Genomic DNA, 13,298 nt, shown 5'->3' with positions numbered 1-13,298 from the left:
CTTAGAAACTCAGTATAAAGTCCTTAGGTTGCCCCGAAAGCACCATCTAGCACCATTAACCCCTAGAATTTAGGGCCTTATTTAGCCTAGACATTAGGGTTCCCACCACCCCCCCGCCCGCCACCCCAGTACATCTCTTACTCTACTACAATTAGGTTAAATTTATAAGGAAGGTTTTTAAAGGTGAAAAGACAGCCTCAGATTTTATTTACCTTGTGGGCTAAATAGTCACATGTGCTTGGTAATAACCATCTACAATCTATTAAGCTGAAATTTTGTGAATCAAACAAGCAGAAATCATTATATTTTAAAAGTCCAATCTGGAGGTGATGATCATTATTAGTTAGTAATATTCAGTTTCTTCATCTCTAAAGTAGGAGACTGGAGTAGATCAACTCTCTAAAGGTCCCAATTTCCTGAGTTAATGTTCTATTATTCTAAATAATGTAAAAATTCAAAATAAATCATCACATGGTACTCTTAGAGGTGGTAATCTGCTCTAAATAGAAGACCCCTTTGCTTCTGAGAGGAAATGTATTTGATACCTTCATTATTAATTATAAGACATATGGTATAAATATTTACATTATTCAACTTCTTCAATATTTTAATTGGTACCATATCAGTCAAGGAAACTGTTTGCCTCCCATAATTCTCCCTCCTCTTTTTCTTTCTGCTCTGAAACAGTAATCACTAGTAATAGCAGAGGCATCTTTAGAGCAGACAAGGGTTTTGAGGAGAAGCTGACTCCTTGCCCCTGACTAAGCTTGGAAGATTCACTTCTCTTTCCTGGCTCAACTACTTCCCAGCCACCTCCTTCCTAGGGAGTACAGGGCTGCCTTCTCCCAATAACTCTCCAGTACTGGTGGAAAAAATAGAGTCATGATTTCGAGCTGTAAAATTTTCCTGTACCTTTTCCCCCCGGATCAAAATTGCTTAAGCTTGAAAGGCTACTCTAAGAAAACACTGCCTTTTTTAATCACCAAGGAAGTAGTAAGGAATTACTGAAAAGAAGTTATAGGATATCTATACTTGAATACTTAAAGGATTTATACTTTGGTCAGTGTGGTACAGGCTCTAGCGACAAAATGCAGCTCCTCTATGACTAAGATGATCTTCAAGAATTGTTGTGGCTGAAAAATTCATCACCCTGGGGCCAACCTGGTAATGTATATGCCAATATTTCTGCCACTGACTGCTGTGTAACTCTTTGGCAGTTACACAGGCAGGGAAATCTCAGATGGCAGTGAAAATACCTATGACAAAATGGGGGAAATTACACAATAAATATGGTACTTAAGTGTATAAGCATATTATTTATCATTAACAATGCACTATGAAGTTATAATCCCCAAAACAAGGACATCAACCACAATTACAACTGAAAAGAGGAGGCTATTTGGGGGAAATACACATTAGCCTGAATGAGTCTAATTTAAATGGACTGTCAGACTCACAGTATAATATCTGGCACACAAAAACTACATTCTTGAAAATTTTTACAAGTTATTCCATGATATTAAAAGGTCATTTCGGGAAATCACATGAAGATCAGTTAAAACGTGCAAGTAATATAGTAATATCAAGTGGAAAAAGGACCACTAACATTTGTTTAAATACTACAGAGCTTTAGTAGCCAATGAGATTCATGATGAAGGATTTCCATTCCGATTATTTAGTTTTGTATTACCTTATATCATCAGTCAAGTTTTTTAATTTGTTGCTGAATCTGAAAGACTCTACAATTCTGTCTTCTGGGAGTGGAGGCAAAGGAGTAGGCATCAACTAAAATAAAAAAACAAAAGATCTCTTTAAATATACTAGTGGTACAATTCATTTCTTTTGGTGGCTGGATTACCATTACTGTTAAGTTCAAAGCCATCCCCTTAAAATGTGTAAACTGATGAGGCATGCTCACCTTTCCATGTAATCCGTTTGTCTTAGAAAAGGGATTTTCTGAATGTTTAGCAGGCTTGACTTGGCAAGTGGGATCATCAAATGACAGTCCATTTTCTTTAGGTTCACTATTCTCTATACTATTAGCACCATTTACTGTCACAGTTTCTGGCAGTTCATGATGAGAAGCCTCATCATCTTCAGCATCTTGACAGGAAGAACAAGTGTTTGGGAGCAGGCCAACTCCATTTCCAGTCAGAAGTCCATTCAGAGGTTTTACATGGCCATTCTCCTTACCCAGTCCCTTTGACTCCTCATCAGATTCTTCTGAAGACTCTGCACCATAAGGGACCAGCACACTGGAGGTGAGCTTGGACTTGCCATTCATTACTGGCTTGGAACAAGATTCACTAGGTGTGATCTGTTTTGATACTTTAGTAGCAACTGACATTGTCGATGCATTTGAGGTAGATTGTAATGCAGAAGAATTAGTAATGGTAGATGAGGGAATGGACTTGCTGAGGTTTTCTAAAGAATTGTTGTGAAGAGTAGGTTGAGACTGACCTTGTCGAACAGGCAACTTGTTATGAATACTGATAGTGATTTTTTGCTTCTTGGGAGGCTCAGGAATAATTGAGGGTCTGTTAACTGTCCAATTTTGAATAGAAGTTGAAGCAGGAGCAGGACTTGCTCTGTTTAAATTAGAGTTACTAGCACTTGCCACAGAACAGCTTGGAGTTTCTTTCAATGGTCCAGTCCCATTTAAGTGATTAGAATTCTGCAAGTAAAATATTATAAACAATTGAGTATCTCAATCTCACACACACACACACACACACACACACACATCTAGGCCTAGAATTGTATCCATTTGCATATTTTTTTGATCATACATACTTTTAAAAAACTAACGAGAAGCCTAACATAACGGATATTTTCTCTTCCATCTCTTCCCCTAAATCCCCCCATCTAATTTCCACTTCTTCACTCTTTTCCCATCTAGCACCCTTCCTTCTCTCTTCCTTTTTACCCTTTCTCCCACCCATACACATACACTTACAATCACAAAATACATTTGTTTCCTTTGGATAAATAGATTTTTCAGGAGTGGAACCAGTAATGGAAGACTGAAAGAATAAAACTTTTTTTGGTTATATATAACATATATAATATATTATACTATTATTATATATTAATACACATACACTCATTAGACAAATTCTCAACTTTGACAAGAAGGAAGAAACTCCTCCTGCCATTTGGGCCACATTTATCTTTTCTGGAAGAGTTCCTAGAGGGCCCTTTCCTGTTTACAAGTAACTTAATTCCACTCACCCACTTAATCATACCAACACCACATGACATGGGGAAATGCCACCCAGGTATGAGATAGACAGTTTGTGCTCCCCCTTTGTAACAACATCTAACTAATTAAAGAACTCTGCTCATGCACTAATTTTTCAGAGTTGGCCATCTAGTTCAGCCTATAAATTAACAAATTAACAGCAAGGAGTTTGTACTCTACCTAGGAAATGTTACCTTTATCATATGAGGAGGAAGTTGTGGTCCAATAAAGCCTGACACAGTCTGTTTATTATTGACTACCCGCTGATTAATCACCGGTCGAGGAGAAGACTGTCCTGGAGTATGAATGGAATGAGTGTGTTCACCTCCATTTTTCACATCATGGGACCTAGAAAAGAAACAGGGAGAGTGTTTCTATTACACTGCCAAGAATAATACAAAGAGCTTCTCCTTGTAAAGAAAGCTACACATCACTATTCAATTTGTATGTAAGAAACCTGGCTCAAAGGTGGAATATGGCAATCTTCTAAACTATTTATTCAGCAGCTGATTCTTCCAGTAGCCTACTAAAAGACAAGAAATTCTGATAACCTTATTTCAGCTTTGATCCTAGTATCTGCCATCAAAAAAGTCAGTATTTTAAAAGAATTTATTTCAGTGCATTGATAAATGGATATTTTGTTTATAATCATAGTACCTGATATAAAAGAGGACATAAGCTTGCTGGTTAAGCACTGATCTGATGTCACTGGTAGAAACAATGGAATCATTCATCTGGTACCATTGTCCATTACTAGCCTGCAAAAGAAAATGAATGAAATCGTTACATTGTCCATCTATAATTGGATAGAAATAAAATGCCACAGACAGGATAATTCATTTAAAGTAACAGAGTCAGAAGGGAAGAAAAGACTATAACGTTCCCTAGTAGTATTTCAATTTTTTTAAATGATAAATTTGAATATTTAAGAACTTACCTTTATGTAACAGTAGTAATGACCAGCATGACAGCTAAAACCAGTATGCACTAACACTGCATATAGAACATAAATAATTGGTTCTCCATTTGGTTGAGACATATATGGTCGAATATCAAGATACTCAGGATATTTTACATCCTAAATAAAAGTGGAAAGAAAGAAAAAAAGTCATTTCTGAACATACATTTTACTTAATAGGTTTAGAACAATTTACAAAGGACAGCTCTTACAATTAAAAGTACAGTGAAACCCTTCTACATTCCTTAAGTAGGGGGTGAAGAGTAACACTTCCCTTATAGGCTGTGTTGTTATATCAAGGGTTTAATAAATGTAATTGTATTTCAAAGAACATGATTTAACCTCTGAGTTTATGCAAATCTATGTTAAGATATAAATCCTACTGCATTTATCCCCCCTTTTTCAAAATAGATTCCATAGTGATTAAATGAATTCTCTGAAGAGCAATGTTATAGTCATGATGAAAATTCCTTTGTTTCAGTCTTCTAAAAATCGGTTGGTCAGAAATTAGGTAACAATGGCAATAAATTCTTGATTATTCATAAACTAATCATTTTCCTTCTCCCTCCTGCTTCCTACCTTTTGATCACTTTATTGCTCCTTAGCACGTCCACCAGAGGGGTGGGAAGGAGAAGGGAAAGAAAGTGAAACTTAAATCAGTCAATATTGCGACTATTGAGAAACTCAAGTAAAAAAAGACTTTGGAAGGGAAGTAGGCTTAATTACGTATGGGCATTTTCTGTGAATTTCACTTATCCAAGCTCTCCCTGTCTTCTCATTACCATGTTTAATGGAGAACTAATCATAGACTGAAACATAGATGATATTTATTATTTCTACCATAGGTAACTATTGAATATTCAAGTTAACCAACTATGGCATTATCCTCTGAATAAGCAATTATCTAAAGTGTATGCTAAAGGAAAAATAGATAGCTGGCATTGTGGGTAGAGCACGGGACCTGGACTCAGGGAGACCTGAATTCAAATCCTGCTTCAGACATTATCTGCCACGTAACCCTGGGCAAGTCACTTAACCTTGTTCCAACTCAGTTTCCTTATCTGCAAAAAGAGGGTAACAATAGCACCTACCTCCCAGGGATGTTGTGAGGATCAAATGAAATAAATTTATAAAGCACTTTGCAAACCTTAAAGCACTATATATTATTAGCTATTATTGTTATTATTGTTTCTTTAATACTGTTTATTTTCTCTCCCAGTAGACTTGCAATGAATCCCCTACACTATAGGGACAAAGAAAGGACACAGAAAAATCAAGAGACAAAACAATTCAATTAAACATTACTGTTAGTCTAGAGCTATTTATGAAGGGCTAACACTTAAGATCTGAAAAATTTCAACATAAAGACGGGAAATATGTTCTACATACCTTAGCAATTTTTCCACCACTGAAATTCGCAAAACGTTTCAAAGATAAGGTAAGAACATTAGATGATCTATGTATAGTAAACCTCTTTGAAGCTGGAACCATCTTTTTACACCTTAAAAGAAGCAAAAACATTTGGTTACACTTGAGATGAATGTTTTCTTTAGTCCTTCATGTTCTTACTTGCTCAAAAGATATGGCTAATATTCTCTTCAAACATCCCAAATTAGTTTCCAAAAGAAGTTTAGAGTTCAGTGCAGTGAGAGACAAAGCTCAGAGTATACGATGAACCCTAAAACAGACAAAATCATAATGAAATTAAACTTGAAACTTTTCAGAATGATTTTCTGACAAGAGCATATAGTAGAGCCCTGTAGATTTTGCAACAGGACTTCTTAGATATGTGACCTCCATCAATGCAGACACTACCTTTAGTGATACAGATCATGAGCTATTTCTTCCCTCTCCTTCTGTGCAATTCGTGTCCATATCTTCCCAAAATTCTCTAAAAGGTCGCCACTCGGCATCTGAGGGGCCTTCCTTTAGGTCTGGCATTTCATGCTCCATTGGTCTTCACATGAGCTCTGTATCAATTGTCCTTTATTCTCACCACAAGACTAGCCTATCTCCTTTTCTGATTATACATCTTTCTCTGATAATATCCTTTACATCATTTCTTTTGCCCAATTCTTTCTAGATAATGTGCTACAATTTACTTGTGCTCACCAGGTACAACTTCACTGCCCATTAGGTAACACAATTTTAATTCTTCAGAGACTGATGTTCTATTACTTGAAGCCACACAGCATCACCAGAAGAATACTGTTAACAAAGATGGGCCTTTGTTTCAAGGAGATTCTTTGGGTGGGGGAGAAGCTGTCTTTAAAAGCACTGCCCAATTTCCCAAAGGCAATCCTGTCTACTGCTCCTTCTGTTTAATTCTGGGTCTAGCTCAGCTTCAGGTTTTTAGGAAACAAAAAAATCAAAACATTCCAGATCTTGCTCAAACAATGTAGATGTGCCTCTATTAAGACTTTTTTTTTTTAATCTGCTAAGCTTAAGAGTGTTATTAAAATTACCTTGGGAAAATCTATACAACAGCCCAAAAAAGCAGTTCCAAAACTAAAAAGAGAAAAGAGAAAAAGACCTCTCTTCTAATGAAGGATGAAAGGGAAAACAAAAGATAGGTCCTAATTTTGAACAGATGGAAATCAGACAAGTGACTAGTTAATCTAAAACAGGTTGACTACAGTCTTCTTTCTCTCTTCTAAATTAGACTCAATCAAATTAATAGTCAAAAAATGGTTTAGTTTATATAACTGGAAGTCTGAAACAAAATTGTTAGACCACAACATATTCTATGTCAGAGACTGGTACCTATTGACAAAGTGCATATTACATCCCAGCGCTAAACAGACAATAACAAGAAGGGAATAGAGTGAGAATATAAGTAAGTGTTTAAAATAGGCTTTTGTAGCAGTGAAAAGCAATGGGAATTACTGACATTGCTGTATAATTACCCACATGTATAGGCTATCTCAATTAGCTGGCAATTGTAATCTAGGCAATATGCATTCTTGATTCACCTTGTTTTTCCAGTGTGGCCTTATCTCTTTTGCATAACTATGACCCTCACTGATTAGACCTGTAGTATTTCAGGCTCAAATCAATTAGCACAGTGTCATCAATGAACAGGCAAATTTAGAGAACCCAACAAATGATAGAGAATCTTTCTATTTGAACTCTTAAACCAGTGAACATCTTTCATGAGCATATACTCACTATCTTATGCCTTGTTTCATGCGAATGTTCAGTGGACTGTTTAAAGTTATGTCTGGTTAAATTGATTTTTGACTATTTATGACTTTCACATGTACTGGAAACACCCTATTGAGGAGAACTTTTAAGGCTTCATTGTGCCTCTATTAAGACTTTTTTTTTTTAATAAGCAGATTACAAACAATGGGATCTTATATACTCTACACATCTCTGTCAGCTGTGTGAGAAGATGTGGTCTGCCATAGAAAGCTGTCTGGGAAAATCTTTTTGTTCCTGGTTATATTTTTATCATGGTGACTATGATATGACTATGACTATGAATGACAATGATGTAAAAACAAAAGGCATCAACAAAACTTACAGAAAAAAAAAAAGAAAAAAAAGACAGTAGGTATGTGGGTCAAGAACTGCTGCTATCTTCTTGGCTCCCTCCCCCTCTATCCCACCCCTCCTTTTTTTAAAATAGCTGCTTTAAGAAACCAAAATCAGACAACAATGTTCATCTTACTTGCTACATTTATAGGAATTTTCTCCATCTAATTGCTCAGGTTTCACAAACTGTTCCAAGGCTTTGTTGACACTCTGGGCAGCCTAGAAGTCAGAAAAACAGTACAGTATTTTATTTCAAACACCACTACAAAAACAATTATAATAGTACTATAAATACTGAACTGTCACCTTAAGTCCTACTCTTGACACCTCAACTTGGCATAGAAGTGACACTGGTTTCTCAAAGACTGTGCCAGTAGAGATTTGGCCAGTAGTAAGGCAAGTATACTCAGTGATGGACTGTATGTCTATTTCCTGACAACTAGCCTTGATGAGCGATGATGATAAAAAGCTCATCATCGAGCTGGCCACAAGGGGCTAAGTTTTTCAGTCAGAGTTACTCTTGAGAATATCTACTAAAATGTAAAGGAGTTCAAATCTGTGCAAATAAAAGAATTATCCACAATGAAGAAACTACAAATCCTTGAAGTATTGCAATACAGAGACTGAAAAACATGAAAACTTATGTAAACCACTTGCCATCCGCAAATACTAAATAAGAATAGTACTGAGTTGTACCATTTATAGCAAATTTTTCTGTTTCTGTATACCATTCATTTTTTAAATCAGAGACTGCAAAAAGTCTGGGCGTGGGGGCAGCTAGATGGCGCAGTGGTTAAAGCACCGGCCCTGGATTCAGGAGTACCGGAGTTCAAATCTGGCCTCAGACACTTGACACTTACTAGCTGTGTGACCCTGGGCAAGTCACTTAACCCCCACTGCCTGCAAAAAAAACCCCAAAACCCAAAAAGCAAAAAAAAAAAACCCAAAACAAACAAACAAACAAAAAGTCTGGGCATTTTTTCTCCTGGAAGTAAAGTAATTGTATTTGGAGTTTAGGACACTCATAAGCATATTTTAGACTCCAGTAGAACATAATCACTTTAATGGCAGAAGCTTTTATTTTTGTATATCCAGCACTTTGAACATAATAGGCATTTAATAAATGTTTGCTGAAATGAGTTGACTCTTTCCCAAAAGAGGCCAGTGCAAGCACACCAAAGAGGAAGAATTCTGGCTTTAATATATCTCACTGAACACCTTTTGGAAAATCAAGTATTACATCAGGTAAAGTATACATTTTAAAGTAGAAATAGGACCTATGCAAAAAAACAAAAACATAACAAAAAACCTCATGCCTAAGTAAACTATACTGACTGAGGCCACGGACTAAACTTATGATTATGTCTTTTAGCTCAATTTAAGAAATATTTATTGAATGTCTATTATGTGCTAAGCACTGTGCTAGATGATGCAGAGGGTATAAAAGCTAAAAAAAGACCCATTCTCTGTCCTCAAAGAGTTTATAATCTAGTTAAAAGGATATTTTAAAAACCTAAATACCATAAGTAAAACGATGATCTATGGCAGTTCAGAGGAAGGAGAAATAGTATACAGTTGTCAAGAACGTAGGGAGAAGAAATCAGGAAAGGGAGGAAGGTAGAACTGTGACTTTATAAGACTGGCACGATTTCTATAAGAATTAAGCAAGAGACAGGAGAAACCTTATATTTGAGGAGAGAAGATCTTCAAAACAAAGGGATATATTTAGGAAACAATGAAAAGCCCAATTGAGTTGATTATAAGAGAAGACTGCTAGAGAATACAGGAAAAGATAGACCGGGGCCATAATGTGGAAGGTCTTGCATAATGAAATAAGTAATAACTTTATTTGGTAAACAATGTGGTGCCATTGATTATTTTGAGGAGAGAGTAGTATCACCAGAACTGCATAATAACCTGACTCGGTAGGCAACGGGGAGCCATTGATTGATTGGGGTGAGATGAACATATCAGAGCTATGCTTTAAGGAAGACTCATCTGGGGTATATTGTAAAATGGATAGGAAAATAGAATGGAACCAAGTCTTTGCGTTTTATGTAACAAACACAGCTGAGAATCTTATGAAGACATACATACCGAATCATTTGAAAATGCATAGAGCTTTCCCAAACAATGCTCAACCTTTAATTTCAGTAGTTTTAGTTGTTTCTATGGAGCCTATAGGTTGAATTATAGTTCTTACTATGAGTGAATGTAACACTATTCCCAGAAGTTATCATATAATTTTGGACACCAAAGAACATTAGACAACAATAGGTAATAACCTTTGGGGATTTGAAGAGTAAATGGTGTTTAAGTAGTCAAGCATAAAAAGAGGGGATTCTCTCATAAACAGAATCAATAAAGGGCATAACCAATAGCATGTGGCAAGGAGTTTGCAACCTAGCTGTGGCATGATTCCTTTCTCTTTTGTGGCTCCTGAAGATACCATCTAATGATGGATTTTCATTGATACATATATTGAATACAATTACAAGGCAGAGCAAAGATTTTAGTTATTATACATGAATGAAATGAGATTTTTTTATTTCTCATTAGGTTACATCTCACTGTCCTATCATACACTGGAAGATGGAAGTGCTAAAGAAATTACAAATGTGTACATAGTTTTTCTAATTTTCTTCCCAGGACAGACTAACACCTACTATATCACCTATTACATGAAGTATGAGCATCTTAGATTCATAACTTACTTGAAACCTATGTACAAGTCTAGTTTAGATTTTTTGGGACCCACTTTAAACAAAGATTTTAATTTTTTTATACGTGTGATCATGTTAAATATATTTCCACATTAGTCATGTTGTGAAAAGAATCAGAACAAAAGAGAAAAGCCATGAGAAAGAAAAAACCAAAAAAAGTGAAAATAGTATTCCTTGATCTGCATTCAGACTCCATAGTTGTTTCTCTGGATTTGGATACCAATTTCCATCATAAATTTTTTGGAATTGTCTTGGATCACTGTGTTGCTGAGAAGAGTTAAGTTTATCATAGTTGATCATTGCACAATGTTGCTGTTACTGCATTGTTCTCCTGGCTCTGCTCACTTCACTCAACATCAGTTCATGTAAGTCTTTCCAGGTTTTTTTTTTAATCTGCCTGCTCATCATTTCTTATAGCACAATAGTACTCCATTACATTCATATCCCACAACTTGTTTAGCCATTCCCCAATTGATGGGCATCCCCTCAATTTCTAATTCTTTGCTACTACTAAAAGCTATCTAGTCTAGATTTTTAATGAGCTAAACTGCATGGAGAGTCACAATGGGCATTACTAAGTTTCTTTACCCTTGGCTACTATAACAAATACATAATTTACCTTTATTTCCAGTGGAATATCAAGGTATGGATCGAAGGTATCAGAAACTCCTTTGCAGTTCATACACTTTACTAAAATCAAAATGAAAAGATTTAGCAAAAGACAATCATTATGGCAAGACCAACTATTGAGATGGCTGAACAAAAATGCAATATCATAATCAAGCATTACATTTTAAATCTGTGAAACATATTAGAATATACCTCGAGATCTCAGGTAGCCTCCAAATATTTGACAAACAAGTGTGGTAGCCTGGGAGTGCCGGTCCAATCTGAAAATAAATTAGGTACATTGAATTTTTTTAATAGCTAGATCACTTTGGATAAAAAGAGTTTTGCTAGGCCTAAGAAAGTCATATCTATTCTTAAAAGCATATGCAAGGGGCAGCTAGATGGCGCAGTGGTTAAAGCGCTGGCCCTGGATTCAGGAGTACCTGAGTTCAAATCCAGCCTCAGACACTTAACACTTACTAGCTGTGTGACCCTGGGCAAGTCACTTAACCCCCATTGCCCCGTGCCAAAAAAAAAAAAAAAAAAGCATATGCAGGGGACTGCTAGGTAGCACAGTGGATAGAGCACCAGCCCTGGAGTCAGGAGAACCTGAGTTCAAATCCAGCCTCAGACACTTGACATTAGCTGTGTGACCCTGGGAAAATCACTTAACCCCAACTGCCTTACCAAAGGAAAAAAAAAAGCATATGCCTAGGAACATCTATCTAAATCAAAGGACAAGTTTAAATTCTATAGGAATTCAGAAACCATAGATTACATGGATGTCAGTCATAAATACAGATGCTCTGAACAATGAAAAACAGTTTATATAGCTATACTATCAATAAAATTAATGGAAATATCTTTACATTTCAAAACACCTTTGCAAATATCATCTCATCTGAACTTACAACAACCATAATGAAATAGAGCAATTGTGTTATCCTCACTGTACAGTTAGAAGAAATTGAGATTCAGATTGACTCATCACAGGACTAGGAACAGAAATCAGGCCATTTAACTATCCAGTATTCTTTCCCCTCTACCACACTGCTGTTTTCTTGAATGAAAATGTTCAGAACCTAGATGCCTTTCCTATTACTCATTACTTTTAGTATCTGATTCTCACTCTTGACTCACCAACCTTCACTCTATCTCAGTCTCCTCTGTGACTCAGTCATGTTCAAAATAGTAAGACTCCTGAAATCTCTCTTTTACCCAAGAATCTCTAGGTGGTACAGTGGACAGAATGCCAGACCTGCCGTCAGGAAGATTCATCTCCGTTAGTTCAAATCTGACATCAGACACTTACTAGCTTAGGAAAATCACTTAACCCTGTTTGCCTCAATTCCTCATCTGTAAAATGAGAGCTGGAGAAGAACATGGCAAAGCACTCCAATATATTTGCCAAGAAAACTCCAAATGGGGTCACAAAGAGTGAGACATGACTGAACAATGACAACGACAACTCACTACCTTTCTTGTGTTTGTGTTACTGAAGTTTGTACTGTACAGTACAAATAGGAAATGTTTTCATCCTGCCTTGACTAGAATAGACTACTTGGAAATCAAGTATGTACCACAATTCTATGTAAAATTCAGAGACCTAACTTTCAATTGTAAAGGAACTCATCTAAAACTCAGGGTATATAAGAAATAGGTGTACTACAAGCTATTCTAGCAGTGAAGTCAAGGTGCTTACAATTTAGCTGGAGAGACAAAACATAAAACATTTAAATGCTAAACTCTGTGATACTATTAAGTAAGATAAAATACTAAGATGTGAGAGATCAGGGTAGAATAAAGCAGATTTAAAAAAGAACTAGTATCTTAGTTGGGCCTTAAAGGATTAGTAGAATTTAGATAGAGGTGGGAATAGAGGACATTTTAGGCAGAGGAACGAGCTAAGGCCCAAAAGCCCAAATGCACATGGCACAAAGAATAGTAAGGCTTTCAGAAATAGTAGAAAATGAGGTTGATGAGGAAGGGTGGGGCTTATGGAAAGACTTAAAAGCCAGACAAAGGACTTTGGCCTTTACATGCAGTAGGAGGACACGGTAGGTTCCTGAGCAGGGAGTGACAAGATGAGTAAGATTAGCCTGATGAAATTATACATTATCAATTAGAGAGGAGAGAGACAGGAGGTATGGACCCTAGTTAGAAAGTCATCAAAGTAATACAGGTGGGAAGTGATAAAAGAACCTACACTTGGGCAGTGGCAGTGAACATG

At 36.3% G+C, this 13,298-nt stretch overlaps 1 protein-coding gene across 5 annotated transcripts in view; it reads right to left on the bottom strand.

The window, feature by feature from the left end:
* Positions 1 to 13,298, bottom strand: part of USP42 (ubiquitin specific peptidase 42) — a 56,602-nt gene that overhangs the window by 20,881 nt on the left and 22,423 nt on the right. For 4 of the 5 annotated variants that reach the window (XM_043975709.1, XM_043975710.1, XM_043975711.1 and 1 more), the window contains 9 exons: positions 11,282 to 11,349; positions 11,079 to 11,149; positions 7,873 to 7,955; positions 5,589 to 5,700; positions 4,179 to 4,319; positions 3,899 to 3,999; positions 3,436 to 3,589; positions 1,919 to 2,674; positions 1,691 to 1,785 (listed from right to left, as the gene is read on the bottom strand). In XM_043975709.1, coding sequence (XP_043831644.1) covers positions 1,691 to 1,785; positions 1,919 to 2,674; positions 3,436 to 3,589; positions 3,899 to 3,999; positions 4,179 to 4,319; positions 5,589 to 5,700; positions 7,873 to 7,955; positions 11,079 to 11,149; positions 11,282 to 11,349 — 1,581 coding nt within the window. Of the gene's footprint in view, positions 1 to 1,690; positions 1,786 to 1,918; positions 2,675 to 3,435; positions 3,590 to 3,898; positions 4,000 to 4,178; positions 4,320 to 5,588; positions 5,701 to 7,872; positions 7,956 to 9,257; positions 9,374 to 11,078; positions 11,150 to 11,281; positions 11,350 to 13,298 lie in introns of those variants that run through there. The other variant, XM_043975713.1, reaches the window with a different exon arrangement.

Source organism: Dromiciops gliroides, chromosome 1 (assembly GCF_019393635.1).
Source record: "Dromiciops gliroides isolate mDroGli1 chromosome 1, mDroGli1.pri, whole genome shotgun sequence".
Classification (NCBI taxonomy): Eukaryota; Metazoa; Chordata; class Mammalia; order Microbiotheria; family Microbiotheriidae; genus Dromiciops; species Dromiciops gliroides.
Note: the sequence above shows the minus strand (reverse complement) of the source record. Positions and strands in the feature narration are given on the sequence as shown.